Raw genomic sequence first — 16,469 nt, forward strand, 5'->3', positions numbered from 1 at the left:
ATATATATATATATATATATATATATATATGTATATATAGTCATGGGACGTGGAGTATAGTGTGGGAGTGGAGTCAAGGCAATTGTAATAGATATGTGTGATATTGGGTTGGGAAGTGGGGTGGCAGATTGGGGGAAGGGGATTGTCACCTCGAGGGGTAAAAAGTATAGCTAGTGCACTGTGTTGTACAGCTGAAACTAATCTAAAAAATGTGTTTCACAATAACAATAATTTACAAAAAAATATGAAGAAGTAACCCCAACTCTTTGTTGTTCAGATTCATTTCAATGTGAAAAGTGTACAAAATCCAATCAAATCTATAAACAGAAGCTCATTTTGGCCCAACATGACTGTGGCCTGGAGGCTACGCTGCTAAACTGCTAACTGTCTGTGACTCGATGACTGGCAGATGGCATCGATGCTCAACGTGGAAGACAATGGGTGTCATTCTCTGAACATCATAGTCATATGTACGTAAGTGCCCTGAAATTTTGGCATGATGGTCTTTTTAAAGATAGAAGTAGCTGAATAGCATACCACTCAAACTAATAATGTTAACCTCGTTAATGGGATGGGGTTATTCTTTTCCTTCTAGAGAGTGAAGATGCTTTAGAACAGGGCAACAAAGTAAATTTTTTAGGTTTTGTGGACCATATGGTTTCTGTTACAACAAACTCAACTCTGTTCCTCTAGTGCAAAAGCAGCCATGGACAATGTGTAAAAGAAGGGGTCTACCTGTGTTTCAACTTTATTTACAAAAGTGGCACGGGCTAGAATCGGTTGAAAGTCCATAGTTTGCTGACTCCTGCTTTAGAATATCATAAAGATATCATCAAATTCCAGGCTTCCTCAAGTCCCCCGATTGTACACACCTTATTATTGGCCTCAGTTTTTAAAGCAGCCCCAATTCTATAGCTAAGCGAACACAGAAGAGACCCAACCCTGGAGAAATCACCAAGCCAGGTGGCCATTCGGGCAGATACTTCACATCTCGATATGGCTATCTAAAACCCTACACTTTCCTCAAAGTATTCTTTGTAAAGTAAAACAGTGTTTAAAATAGAATATCCAGTTTTAAAAATAAGCCATTACTCTCCAGAATAAAACTACTGATGTTTTCATGGGAGAGAAGGCAGAGTACTTTCCACCTCCTAGAAATGCTTTTCAGAAACACAACCCTGTGCTAACTTCCTATTTATAAGGGAACAAATCTGCGGTTTTGCTTTCCCATAGAAGAAGTGAGCTCATCACCAAAGTTCATTGCTGCTCTAGGTGAAAGGCCACCTGTCAGTCCAACTTCTCTTCATGACTCTCACTCTGGCGTGTCTGGAAAATAGGGAAGCACTACCATGGCCTCCAGAAGGACAGCTTTTAACTCTGGATCTCCATTTGCCTGGTCTTTATTAAACACCTCATTCTCAACCTGGGAGCTGCCACCCTTCATTGTGTGGAACAGGCTAAAATGAAACTGAAAGTGAAACAAGGCTTTTATTCCTAATACTACTTCTAAAAATGTGCATTTTCAGACCCTTGGTTGGGTTTAAAGTGGAGTCTCACAGGCCCACTTAGTTCAGGAATGATTGAGTCCTTAGCCAAGTTACTTAACCTCTTTGAGATCTTGAACATCAGTTCCTCCACCTGAAAAATGGGTTAATATCTATGTCATAGGATTGATCTATAGTGAGTAGCAAATAGTAGATATTCAATAAACGATAGTTTCTCTCACTTTTTTCAGTGTCCTCCTGTAAACCCCAAATTTTCTTTGTTTGCTCTATCCTGAGAGAAGTTTCTTTGTTTATTTTGCTCTTACATATCTCCTCATGAACAGCCTCTAAGTTGATGTAAGTGGATACACACACAGAAGACATATAAGGGGAAAGGTCTCCGAGCAGGAAAGACTAATGTTGGGGATGTTAACTGAATAGAAAGAAACCACAATGCCCAAAGTGGTTCAGGGTCAACAGATTCATTTGGTTTACTTCCTTTCAGAAAAGGAGGCTTCAGGAATGGTTTAAGCATGTAGAACATAAGCTTCCCGAGAGCAGAGACTTTGTCAATTTCATCCCCCAGTGCCTGGAACTGCTCTTGGCACTTGTGGAGTGTGCAATTAATACTTGTTTTCTTCACTAATAACTGAGCATACTTAGACATGATCTGCTTTTGTGTTAACCATGAGAAGCTGCTGGAGCTTAGCATACTTAAGAAGAAGGAGCCTTAACACTGGACAAGGATGGCACCATTTACAGACTACTTACCTTCATGATCATGCAAATTCCCCAATATGAAAACTGATCTGAAATAGGTCAGGGAAAAGTCCAATACCGGCTCCAGGCCATTTTCTAACAGATACTGTACCTTGAGGCCATCCCAACAAGATTTCCTTTAATCTCATTTTCCTTCTGGAAAGAGGAATCTCACTGTTGCTCAGAGTTTACAGAGTATCAGCAAGGTGCTAGGAACAATGGGGTAAAGAGAAATTGCACTTCCCCAGAAGGCCTCCAAGCCTTCTCGTGGTTTTGCACGTCCTGTGGTCCTGTGAGAGTGTGAGAACAGCAGCACTGACATCTAATACAGTCCACATACCTGAAAACATCATCATGTGCTGAAAGTTCCAGGGGATCTTTTGTTTTCGGCCCAGATTCAGGAGGAAGGAGAGGGGATATATGTTGCAGGCTCTGGCCACAAAGATTGCTAGCTGGAGAGAGGCACGGGGACACATTGAGGAAAATGGTGATGCAGTGAGCGGGCAAGTTCTCGGGCTTTAATTATTATGTCTTTAGGTTTCTCTATATTATGACTCAGAAAACAGGGATACACATGTCCAGACATATACTCGTATGTCCAATTTGCTTCCAAAATTCATCTTTCAATGTCAGTTCCTTTCCAGAAATAATAGAGGACTCTGCATTTCTTTGAATCTATATTTGGTTTACAATTGTTAACCCAATACCATTTCAATCACTGTAAATATTCTCATTACATTTATGTTGCTGATGACTGACTCTATGTTCAATTTTGCTGCAAAATTTGAGGCAGAGACCATTCAGCGGCCGGCATTAGCTTCTCAAGCAGCACTTCAGAAAGGATAAATGTACTTCTCTCATGATTACCACCTCACTTACCATCAGTTTATATTCCCCGTCTCTAGCAAGCTTCACTTATTTTTTCCTTCTACTAGATTTAATTTTGAGAGGGATTGCTTTTCTAAACGTATAATGCAACTGACACTTTCAGGGGCATTTTACTAAATCCAAACTTTTAGGTTAAATCTATGAAAATATTGGTGGTCGTCTTCACCCTCCTCTTGTCATGCTGAACTCCTTTCCCAATAGCCCGTCTATTTTAGTTCCCCCTCAGATGGGATGGAGTTATTTGTGAGGAGGGAGCTTCCTTCTAAGCTCCAGCTTTGGGGTGAAATTGGAGAGTCAGCTGAGAGCTCTGTGAGGAGAGAACAGGAGGCAAGCATAAATGCGTAGTTAGAATGGGGCTTACAGAGGGGGGTCGCTCTCTTGGCTGTAAGAGCACCTGCTTGTAGCTGAGGGGGCATCTGTCTGTCCATTCTCCAAGTGGAAAGAAGGATAACAGCTGCTGACTGTCCGTGGGAACATCCTTAGCACCTCAGTATGCTTGTGTACAGACATCCATTCCCACTGGGAAGGCCTATACCCCAGGCCTAGAGCTAGAAAAGTCCTTCACATTAAAAGTGATGTCTAGATTTTATCTGTTATTCTCTTTATAGGAAAGGGTTATCTTATTAAAATAAACTTACACATCCACAATATTTAAAATATTGAAAGCACATCCATCATGCTAATTTCATCCGATTTTTATTCTATATATCCTACTTTCAAAGTCCTTACTGGAAAGAAGATTTTACCATCTTATAATGAAAGTATTTTTAAAGATTAATAATCCTGACTGTCTTCTGATACTTGCTAATGCAGATTAAATACATTTATTTATAAAGGATGGATTGACATATTTTTATGGAAATGATTTATAATTTTAAACATATTGTGAATATTCAAAAAATGTCATTCTCCTTTAGGTTTTCCCCTTTATTTCCCCCAGCAGATCCCAAACTTCTTATCTGGAAACATAAGCATTTACTAAAGGCCCAGTTTCTTAGGATTCTTTTCCCTCCTAGCTAGGCATTACACATCTGCCTTAAATTTGAGCCCCACAGTAAACCTGAGGAAATGACTTGAACAATTTAACAGAATAATGAGTAAAAGTAAGTAGTTTGTTTTCTTCCCTCATCACCCCATATTTAATATTTCAAAGGATACAAATGCTCCAAGTATAAAAAGAGCATTAAATATATGATTCTGGAATGTGAACAGCGCCAGGCCCATGTAGCAGAAGATGACGTTCTCAGCCAAGAAGTTCATAAATTCAAACAACTGAAAACAAACAGAAACCAAAAACCATTAATTATGACTTGGGTTTGCTCCACTTAGTAACCTGTAACTATATTTGATGACTGATGGTCCTCCTGTATCTAGGAAGCCCAACCCACTGGCCTTGTGCTTAGCTTCAGGGCTGGGTGTGTGTGGTGGGGAGGAGGCGGGGCACAGGGGCCTCTGCCTGTCTTGTCAGGCCAGATGACACTACCATGGCTCTCTACCCAGGGACAGATGCTGCAACCATGTTAACACCCCACACTCCTTTCTAATGCAAGGCTGCCGCAGATACCCTTGGGTAAAATTAACCTGCATGGTCCTCCATGGAATATTCCTCCTGGGTTGACAGAAATTCCATTATAGAAACTGAAACTATGTGATTTGCTTATGGTGTAGTAGTAAACAAACTAAAGATTGTTTAGACCCTTTTGCACATTACCCATTAGGTGCATTTGAGTTCCCAGAACCTGAAGAACCACATTTAAAAAAGCTTCAGCTAAATTATCTTCTTTAGGCAGGCAGGAGGGATGAACCTGGAAACTTGGAATAAGGATGAATGTCGACTATATTTCAAGATTAGAATGATCAGTATATTTCAAACCCCAGACAATGAGACTCATTACGTTGATTGATGTAGGTATATTCATTAAATGTCTAGAATTTCTAGCTGGTAAAAAGAAGATGATTAATCCCATGGATCAGTTTATTCAGCAAGAACACAATAGATACATCTAATTCAGTCAGAGGAATGGAGTAATAACATCTATGCTGACGAGTGCTCCCTAGAATTATTCTTAGATCATTAGCTAAACAATTCGATTTGACCAAGAAAAAAGTTCTCCAACTTCTAGATTAGAAATAAAAGGGAAATGTGTCCAGGGGCTGCAGCTGAAGCAGATTTGGAAGAGACTTTAGTTTACATTCCACACGTTTCATTTGGAGCTTTCTGAAACTCCCTTCTCAGACCTACGTAAATATCACGTTAGGTAAATGTCTCTGTAGGCACTTCTCTTGGCTTTTTAAGAACTCATTTTTTCCCCCATGTAATGTATTTACAGCCTTACAAATAATGCCCAATACCTGTTTGCTGACAGTTGACAGAAAGAAAAATGGAATCTTGTCAGAAACATTATTTAAAACCAATAATAGAAAGAAAGGATTTGAAAAGATACAGCTCCTGTGGCACAAGACGGTCTTTGTGCAGTGGCAGCAATCATCAGTTATTTTGAGAACTCGTTTCACATTCTAGGCCAGCTCATCTCAGCAAACACTGTCACCCAGATAGCCACAGAAAACTTGAAAATATAAAGGGAAAATATAGGGGATGGGGAACAATTTTCTACCTCATTAAATCTTTACTTTTTCAAGAAGTGAGATTTGGCTGTCTTAATCTGCTCGGGCTGCCATAACAAAATACTATAGACTGAGTAGCTTAAACAATAGAAATGTATTGCTCACAGCTCTGGAGGTTGGGAAGGCCAACACCAGGGTGCCAGGTGATTTGGTTCTGGTGAGGGCCTTCCTCTTGGTTTGCAAACAGCAGCCTACTTTCTATATTCTCAAACAGCGGACAAAGAGGTCATCCTTCTTGTGTCTCTTCTTATAAGAGCACCGATCCCCTTCTTGAGGGCTCAACCCTTATGACCTAATCACTCTCCAAATGCCCCACCTCCGCATACCATTACATTGAGGGTTAGGGCTTCAACATCTGAATTGGGGGGGGGAGGGGTAGGCACAAACATTCACATCATGGCAGCTATCCAGTTTTTAACATTAATAGACATAAGCCAAGGTTAAATTCATCGGGCCTCTTCTCCTGCCCCCATTCCAACTGGACTTAAAAGGGGATATTTTGCAGTCTAGAGGCCTCTTCCTGGTGGTCACATCTCCATTTCCCTTTGGGGTCCATCTCCTTCCCCACTCTCAGCCCCATAGCTCAGATATGGGATGTGTGATTTAGTACTACACTACACAAATCATGTATTTCTCCAGCCAGCATGCTAAATTCAGTGTGTTTGGTATGATTCATTTAAGGCAAACAAAACAAAACAAAAGAAAACAATGAGGCCTTTTCAGGGGATGTTGGGACAAAGACACCCAACTTTTCATGGTATTGAATTTAGTAGCATGCAGTTTAGAGAGCTGCTGCTAGCCATCTTGTGATCACAGGGGAAATAGCCATCTGAGGGAGAAGCCATGTCCTGATGACACCATTTAATCTTCTGTATTCAACCTCTCCCAAGGCAAAGTCCCTCAGACTTTTGAATTAAAGAGACCAAGAAACCACTTTTTGACTTGAGGTAGGGTTTCTATCACTTAATAATACAAACTCCTTTATAATCCTGCACCAGTTTAACAAAACAAAACACCTCTCTGACTCAATTATAGATGATAAACAAAATGATGTGTGGTCAATTTTTACTTTTTTCTGTGAGTAACAAGTCTGTTATCCCTGCCACTACCACCACCACCACCCAGTTTTGATCTATTACTCACCTTAAAGGTGGAAAAAAGTATATGGATAAAGTCATTTTTTTTCCATTGGTTGTTGAGATACAATGGAAATCTGTCCTATACATTTTACATGGGGACTGATGGTATTAAATATTTGTTTTAGAGATTTTCTTCCTTTGTTTTTTTCTCTTTTATTTATTTTTATTAGTTTCAGGTGTACAAACAAATCTACTACCCATCTGACACTGTACATAGCTATTACAATACCATTGACTATATTCCCTATGCTGTACTTCACATCCTGCAACTATTGATAGTCAATATCAATTTATATTAATTTGAGGTGTACAGTGCAGTGGTTAGGCATTTATATAATTTATGCAGTGATTCCACCGCACCTCCCTCATAAGTCTGGTAGTACCCATCTGACATCATACATAGTTTTTACAACATTCTTGACTATATTCCCCCATACTGTATTTCTCATCTCCAAGACTATTTTGTGACTACCAATTTGTACTTAATCCTTTCACCTTTCTTACCCATCCCCCCAACCCTCCTCCTATGTAGCAAACACCAGCTTGTTCGTCCGCATCTATGAGTCTATTTCTGTTTTGTCTGCTCATTTATTCTGTTCTTTAGATTTTACGTATAAGTGAGATATGGTATTTGTCTTTCTCAGTCTGACTTATTTCACTTAGCCTAATATCTGCTAGGTCCATCCATGTTGTTGCTAATGGTAAGATTTCATTTTTTTATGGCAGAGTAATACTCCATTGTATAAATGTACCACAATTTCTTTATCCAGTCATCTATTGATGGGCATTTCAGTTATTTCCAGAGATTTTCTTCCTTTGGATAATTCAGCATTTTAATTATGTTTAATCACTTATTGGGTTGTCAAAAAAGTCATGACGTATTTTGTCTATGTTTTTCAAAGGTCATTTATTTATATAAAGAACAAAGATCAATCAATGATATATTGCCCGTTTTGTTTGATAACCTTTTGCCATCTTTTAGTGAGCTTCGTAATTCCTCGTTCATAGAAGGATCTGTCTTTATGGGCAAAAAACTGAACAAGGTTCTAATTTAGAGCCTCATCTGAATTGAACGTTATACTACGCAAGGAGTTTTGAAGAGAGCGAAGCAACTGGAAGTCTGACAGCACAAGGTCAGGTGAGTATGGTGGGTGTGGCAACACATCCCATCCATGCTCCAATAATTTTTGATGGGTGATCAAATGTGTGTGGTCTTGCATTGTCACGATGGAACACAACTCCTTTACAATTAACAAGCTCTGGACATTTCTGGACGATGGATTCATTCAAACTGTCCAATTGCCGACAGTTCATCTTCGAATTGATCGTTTGGTTCCTTGGTAGGAGCTCAAAAAACACAACACCTTTAAAATCCCACCACACTGAAAGCATAACCTTCCTCTGATGAATGTCTGATTTCGATATCGTTTGAGGTAAATCATCACTTCGGGACCACGATCGTTTGCACACCACACTGTTGTAAACAATCCACTTCTCATCACCAGTTATCAGTCGTTTTGAAACAGGATCGTTTTCCTCACATTTAATGAGCATATTGCAGATGTTTATACGTGCCATCAAATGAACTTCTTTGAGTTCATGCGGAGCCCAAATATCGAGCTTGTTTATGTATCCCAGCTTCTTCAGGTGGTTGTGAATGCTTGAATGATGGATGTTCAATGTCTCTGCAATCTCTTGTGTCATGTCACGTGGGTTTGACTCGATCAATGCCTTTATTTTGTCATCATCAACCTCGGGGGGCCTCCGTGACCGAGGAGCGTTGTTGAGATCAAAATCACCAGCATGGAATTTCATGAACCATCGTTGGCACTGACGTTCTTGTAGAGCATTGTCACCATAAACTTTATGCAACTTTTCACAAGCTTGATGCGCGTTCTTCCCTTTATGGAAGTAAAATAGTAAAATTTAGTGAAAATGCACAGTTTGGTCTTCCATCTTCAACTTGTAAAATCTCCAAAACTCAACCAAATCGCTCATTTTTTTAGAATAAAGCTAAAACTGTCAGCTGTCAAATGACATAGCAATAACATAGATGCGAATGACTTTAGTACTTCCAAAAATGAACTAGTGCCATCTGTTGCAAACATGCATCATGACTTTTCCGCCAACCCAATACTTTATTGACATCCAATACTGACCAAAATTACAAGTAACTCTTTACATATGCATTGTATAAAAATTTGATTTTAGGTCCACTTCTGAACCTGCTCTTTTTTCCTATTATTATCTATTCCTGTACCAATACCACATTCTTTTTAACTAATGTAGATACATAATACATTGTAAAATTCCATAGATATAGACTGTTCCCTTATTCTTCGGAATTTTTCTGGTTATTTTTGCATGTTTAAAAAATGTTTTTATTGATGCTTAATCGCTCAGAAAAGTGAGTAAATCATATGTTTACCATTTAAGATTGTAAAACAGAATATTACTAACACTCCAGAATTACTCTTGCTTTCCTTCCCAGTTATATCTCCACAACTCAATGCAACTACATACTACTTGCCCTTCTATCATCACAAATTAACTTTCCTTTTTTTTTGTTTTATATGAATGGAATCAGACAATATACACTATTTCATATTTTTACTCATCTTTTACTCAAGATGTGAGATTGTGAGATTCTTCATGTTGTATGTAGAAATAGCTTGTTTTTTTCATTATATGAATATATCACAATTTATTTATTTATTCCATTACTGATAGACATTTGGGTTATTTCCATTTTGGGGCTATGATGAATTTTGCTGCTATAAATACACGTTTGCATTTTTGTAGAATTATTGGGATATTAGTGCCAAGCAGTTTTCCAAAGTGGTGGTACCAGTTTGCACTCCCATCAGCATTTCAATTTGATTTATATAGTCTTGCGGACACTTGTTTTTAGTGCTGTTTTTTTAATCCACATTTTTGCCTCTTGACATTGCCATTTGAACTTAGGAATTAGCTTTTTCCATGTCCATAAAAATTTACTGCATTTTAGTTGGAATTCCATTAAATGTATAGATAAATTTGGATAGAATGCACATCTTTACAGTACTGAAATTTTGAATCTATTTTAAATAGTATATTCTTATAACTATTTTGGCTTTCTTGAATTTCCCTCAGAATATCTTTATAAAGATTTTGTGCATCTTAGGTTAGATTTGATTTTTTTCCTAGATACTTGATGTTATTTGTTGCTATTGTAAATAGCACACTTCTCAGTTTATTTTCTAATTGTTTGTTGCTAGATACACATATACAATTAATTTTTAAATTGATCTTGTATTCAGGTCCTTCCTAAATTTATTTATAATTCTTATAGTTTATTGGTAGATTCTTTTGGATTTTCACAATCATGCATTTTCAAATAAGGATAGTTTTGTTTTCCTTTCCAGTCATCACACATTTTGCATCTTGCACTTGTTAGGACCTCTGGCACATTACAGAATAGAAGTGGTGGTGGGGCATCTTTGTCTTATTCCCAATCTCAAAGGGAAAACTTTCAATATATCTCCACTAAATTCATAGAAACTCTTCAACAGATAAAAGATGGTCCCTTCAATTCCTTTTTTAAAATATGGATTTAATTTTCTAATATTGTATTTTATGATTTTTGTGTTCATATGACAAATGACTGGCTTATATAATAATTGTCCTTTCTTGTATCATCTTTACCAGATTTTATTGTTATAGTTACTGACATTTCACAAACCTGGTTCTTATTCTTTTCCTTAAATGCGTAGAAGAATTCTAGGCTTGGTGTTTCTTTGCAGAAATATTTTTAACTAAAGATACAATTATTCTAATACATATAGCCTTAGTCAGATTTTCTATTCATTTCTGCATTAGTCTTTGAGCTGTGTTTGTCATTCTGTCTAAATTTCCATATTTACTGACATACAGTTGTTCATAAGATTCTTCAGTATCTTTATGTCTGTAGTTATGTCTTTTCTCCCTAATAGTGATAATTCATGTTTTTTCTTTCTGATAAATCTGTGAGGGAGTTACCAATTTTATAAGTGTTTTCAAGAAGCAATTTTGTTGTATCTTGTTACTTTAAGTCTTAAATGCTGTGGTTTCTTGTCAATTCATTTCAACACCTGCTTTTCTGAATTTAATCCAACTTTACTAGTTGCTTCCTAAAAGAGAGTTGTTCTGACATCAGCTATCCCTCATGGGTAACTCTTCTTGATTATTTATTTTTCTGGGTGAAGAATCATATTTGTGAATTTCCCATCCAGAGTTTTATAGCAATTTATTTTGTAACAGATAATATGTATATCAATATAGAGAAATGACAATTTTATAATGTCATTGGGGGAAAAGATAGAATGTTTAGAAAGATTATAAAAAATGTTGGCTAATTTTTTGGGGAAAAAAGATGGATTCTTTTTTTTTTCTTTTAAGATTTTTACTGGGGAATTGGGGGGATGGGAACAGCACTGGGGAATTGGGGGAAGGAGAACAGACAGGTTGCTGTCATTTTGTTTTCAGTCTAGTTGTGGAGGACGTTGCTTCACTGGCCCAAGTTGGCACCATCATTGCACTCTTCCCAGGTGAGGCAGATCAGTCACTGGCTTCTCGATGGCCGCTCACAGCAGCTGCTGGCTGCTCACGCTGGCTGCTGGCTACACACAGTAGCCCATGGCAACCCACTATAGCAGGGGCTGCAGCCTACGCCATTGCGGGTGACTCATGGCAGCCCAGCTCCAGGTTGAGCTGTTGTTCAGCATCTTAGCTGTGGAGGGCAGTGTCACTGGCCCTCATATGTGGGATCCGAACCGGGGCCCTCTGGCGTCCCAAGCCAGCTCTTAACCATCAAGCCACTCAGCCAGACCAAAAGATGGATTCTTAATGCACTCCTTATATCCAAATAAATTCCAGAAGAATCAACAATGTACATGGATAAACAAAATCATTTGTGAATGTATTCAAGACACCACATGTAATTTTGTGTATAATTTTTCAGTCAGGAAATTTTATAATAATCGTTTGTATTAGCAAAAACCTGGAAATAAATATCCACAATGAAAGAAATAGAGCCCTGCTGAGGCAGATCCTGCTCTGTAGAGTCAGCCCCTGCACCATAATTCCTCCACTGTAGTCATGGCCAGTCCTCACAACCAATAAGCCCAAGGGTCATCCCTCCCACTGACATGTAAACAGCAACCAAGACTCAACTACAACAGAAAGGCACACACAACCCACACAAGGAACACACTTGGTGTGTGCAGTTCAGGTAACCAGGAACACTATGCCACTGAACCCCACAGCACACCTACTATGTAAGCCCACTCTACTAAGGAGACATTGCAGCCCTACCTACTACACAGAAACAAACACAGGGAGGTAGCCAAAATAGGAAGACAAAGAAACATGTCCAAAATGAAAGAACAGAACAAAGCTCCAGAAAAAGAACTAAGCAAAATGGAGACAAGCAATCCACCAGATGCAGAGTTCCAAACAATGGTATTAGGGTGCTCAATGATCTCAGGGAGAGCTTAAACAAAGAGATAGGAAACATAAAAAAAGAACCAGTCAGAAATAAAGGCTACAATAACAGAAATGAAGAATACATTACAGGGAATCAACAGATTTGATAAAGCAGAGGACTGAATCAGCAATTTGAAGATAAGGTAGGAGAAAACACCCAATCAGGACAGCAAAAAGAAAAAAGAATCCAAAAAAATGAGGAAAGTTTAAGGGGCCTCGGGAACAGCATCAAGCATACTAACATTCATATCACAGGGTTACCAGAAGGAGAAAAAAGAGAGCAAGGAATTGAAAACCTACCTGAAGAAATAATAAAAGAAACTCCCCTAACCTGGTGAAGGAAATAGATATAGAAACCCAAAAAGCGCAGTTTCAAACAAGATGCACCCAAAGAGGTCCACACCAAGACATATCATAATTAAAATGCCAAAGCTTAAACACAAAGTGAGAGTCTTAAAAGTAGCAAGAGAAAAGCAGTTAGTTACCTACAAGAGAGCTCCCATAAGACTATCAACTGATTTCTCAACATAAACTTTGCAGGCCAGAAGGGATTGGCATGAAATATTCAAAGTGATTAAAAATTAGGACCTACAACCAAGACTACTTTACCCAGCAAGGCTATCATTTAGAATTCGAAAGAGAAATAAAGAGCTTCCCAGGCAAGAAAAAGCTAAAGAAGTTCATCAGCACCAAACCGGTATTATAAGGAATCTTAGAGGAACTTCTTTAAGACAAAACAAATAAAAAATAAAAATATATAAATAATAAAACAGCAATATTACATACCTATCAAAAATTACTTTCAATGTAAATGGAGTAAATGCTCCAATCAAAAGATGGGGACTGAATGGATAAGAAAACAGGACCCTTACATATGCTGCCTATAAGAGGCTCACTTCATATTGACAGACACACACAGACTGAATGTAGAGTGATGGCAAAAGATATTTCATGAAAATGGAAACAAACAAAAAGCTGGAGTGGCAATACTTATATCAGACAAAAGAGACTTTAAAACAAAGACTATAACAAAAGACAAAAAAGGCTCTAGTAATCCCACTTCTGAGTATTTACCCAAAGAAACACAAAACGCCACTTCAAGGGGATGTACTCATCCATATGTTCATTGCAGCATTGTTTACAATGGCCAAGATATGAAGGCAACCTGGGTGTCCCTGAATGGATGAATTGATAAAGAAGAGGTGGTACATATATACAATGGAATATTACTCAGCCATAATAAAAGAATAAAATATGCCATCGTGGATGGACCTAGAGGGTACTGTGCTGAGTGTAGTAAGTCAGGCAGCAAAAGACAAATGTTATATGATTTCACTTATAAGTGGAATCTACAGAAAAAAATAAACAAACAAATGAAACAGAAACAAACCCATATTACAGAGAACATTTTGATGGTTGCCAGATGGGAAGGAGTTGGGGGTTGATGAAAAATGGGAAGGGATTAAGAAATACAAATTAGTTGTTACACAGTAGTCATGGGAATTATAGTAGTCACTAGGTTATAGTATAAGGAATATAGTGAATAATATTGTAGTAACTGTGTATGGTGTCACATGGGTACTAGATCTATAAGGGTAATAGATGGGAAGGAGGTTGGGGGCAAAGTGAAAAAGGTGAAGGGATTAAGAAATACAAATTGGGAGTTATATAATAGTCATGGGGATATAAAATAAAGAATAGGTTATATAGTCAATAGTATGGTAATAACTATGTGTAGTGCCAGGTGGGTACTAGACTAGTCAGGGAGATCACTTCTTAAATTATATAAATGTCTAACCACTAAGTTGTACACCTGAAATTAATATAAAGTAATAGTGAATGTCAACTGTAATTGAAAACTTAGAAAAGGGGGGAAAGTGAAGGAAAATAAGAGGTTCAAAATTTCAGGTATAAAACAAATAAGTCATGGAGATGTAGCGTACAGCATTGGGAATATAGTCAATAATATTGCGATAGCATATTATAGTGTCAGATGGCTGCTGGACTTATCTTTAGCATAAGGAATATAATCAATAACATGGTAATAACTATGTATAGTGTCAGGTGGGTACTGTTGAATAACTATGAATCTGAAACTAACATAATATTGTATGTTAGCTATATTTTAATAAAAATTTTTAAAAGGAATAGTTAAATAGGATACAATCATATAATAGAATATACAGAAATGTATACATTTTTGAGCACCTTCTGTATTTTACAGAGTTCTATATATTGATATAAAATATATCTAAGATCCATTATTAGATAATAAAAAAAAGTTTAAAAATAAAGGATATGTTTGTTTATGTATATGAATCCATCAAGTGCATTAACATATATAGATACAGATAATTTTCACTTCACTTTATGGACATTTGATATTTGTATCATTATTATTGTTTCTTTCTTTCTTTCTTTCTTTTTTTTACCATGAACCTGTGTTACTTTCATAATTAAATAAGTAGACTTAAGTAGAACAAAAATTTTGAGTAGAATAAAAAATTTTCCAGATGTTTTCTTCCTTTAGCCTTACTCAAGCAGCAACTCTTCATCTTTTTATTTTCAGAAGTTATCAATCATTCTTACTTATTTCTAATATTATAATATTTCTAATATTTCTAATATTTTTCTTATCTTCTTTAAAAATTGTTTTTGACTGCAAAAATTACAAACAACAACAACACCAAAAGCACTTACCTTTTTGTGGGACATTGTTTTCAGTGATCTCTTTATTCATTGATTGTAGATAGCTTGCATAATGTTACATAAACCTGACCATATTTTTTATATAACTTACTTTAATTAACTCAATATTTTATAAGCTTTTTTCCATGGCAGTAAATTTGAATCTACTAAACAATAGTGGCTGCACAATAATCCCTGTATCTTCCTACCAAATTTTATTTCACTGTAAACATATTAGACATTTGGTTGTTTCCAGATTTCCTCCTTATAAACAATGCTTTATTGAGGACCTTTGTACAAAGCTCTCTCCCCAGTTGGGTGTTTACTCCTTAGGTTAAAATCCTAGATATGGACTCCTTCTGTCAAAGCATATACATTAATTTTTCTTTTTCAACATACTATCAGTGTAACCATTAGAAAGAATATTCTGATTTGCATCTGTAATAAAGGTGCAGAGGGTGCCCTTTACCCAACATTTTTGCCAAAATTAGTTTTTGTCAACTTTTAAAAACCATTGACAGTCTTACAGATTCACTTATTTTAAATTGTAGATGGTTGTTAGCATTTAAAAAAGGTTCCCTTTATAACAACACAGCAGTGCTGATTAGCATTTTTTGTCTATTTATATCATATAGCAACATTCCTCTGAATAAACAGTCTTCATAATAATTTCCTTTTCAGGACACTTAATGAAATGTGTGGGCAAGTTCAATTTTGTTTTACCCACAAAAATCTCCTGAAGACATGTTTCAAAAGGAGAATGTACAGTATGTCCATGCTGACAGAAGCCACTAATTAAGACTATTTGGACCACATTGCCTCAGTCTGGCCCAGAGTAGTCAATTACTGAGGGGAGAGATTTATTGGTCAATTTTGGAAAAAAGAAAAAACAAAACCCAAAAACTCCAGCCCCAAATCAATCATCACTGTTATCATCATAATAACAACAAAAACAATGTGAAGCTAATCGATTCAGTATTCAATACGAATAACCTCAAACTACTTCCTCCTTATTCAAAGTCAATGAAAACTACTTGACTCAACATTTTATTTATCCAGTACAGTAAACAACATTTGTTTTATTTCCATTAATTTACAATTTGTGAGCCTTTGGACCCAGGTTAAAAGTAATCTTTGCTTAGCAAAGCTTTTCTTTAGGGGGAAATAAAAAGCAACTTAATAGTGCAAACAAAACTAAAGAACAGTTTAACTGCATTAGAGGGATAACATGTATTTAAAAACTCTGAAGAAAGAGCGAAAATGGCCGCGGTAAGGAAGTCACTGAATTAGCTCGCGCAAACCACGGCAGCGAAAACACAACTCTGCAGGACACGCTGAGCAGCAAAGGGACTCCCACGCGGACTAATTAGAGGTGGGCAGACCC

The 16,469-nt window shown here is 37.0% G+C and overlaps 1 protein-coding gene across 1 annotated transcript in view; it reads right to left on the bottom strand.

The window, feature by feature from the left end:
- Window positions 1-16,469, bottom strand: part of SLC9A9 (solute carrier family 9 member A9) — a 613,140-nt gene that overhangs the window by 245,183 nt on the left and 351,488 nt on the right. The window contains exons 10-11 of the mRNA XM_019656952.1: window positions 4,290-4,403; window positions 2,584-2,695 (exon numbers count right to left, since the gene is read on the bottom strand). Coding sequence (XP_019512497.1) covers window positions 2,584-2,695; window positions 4,290-4,403 — 226 coding nt within the window. The remainder of the gene's footprint in view (window positions 1-2,583; window positions 2,696-4,289; window positions 4,404-16,469) is intronic.

The sequence above is a fragment of the Hipposideros armiger genome, unplaced genomic scaffold, assembly GCF_001890085.2.
Source record: "Hipposideros armiger isolate ML-2016 unplaced genomic scaffold, ASM189008v1 scaffold_270, whole genome shotgun sequence".
Taxonomy (NCBI): domain Eukaryota; kingdom Metazoa; phylum Chordata; class Mammalia; order Chiroptera; family Hipposideridae; genus Hipposideros; species Hipposideros armiger.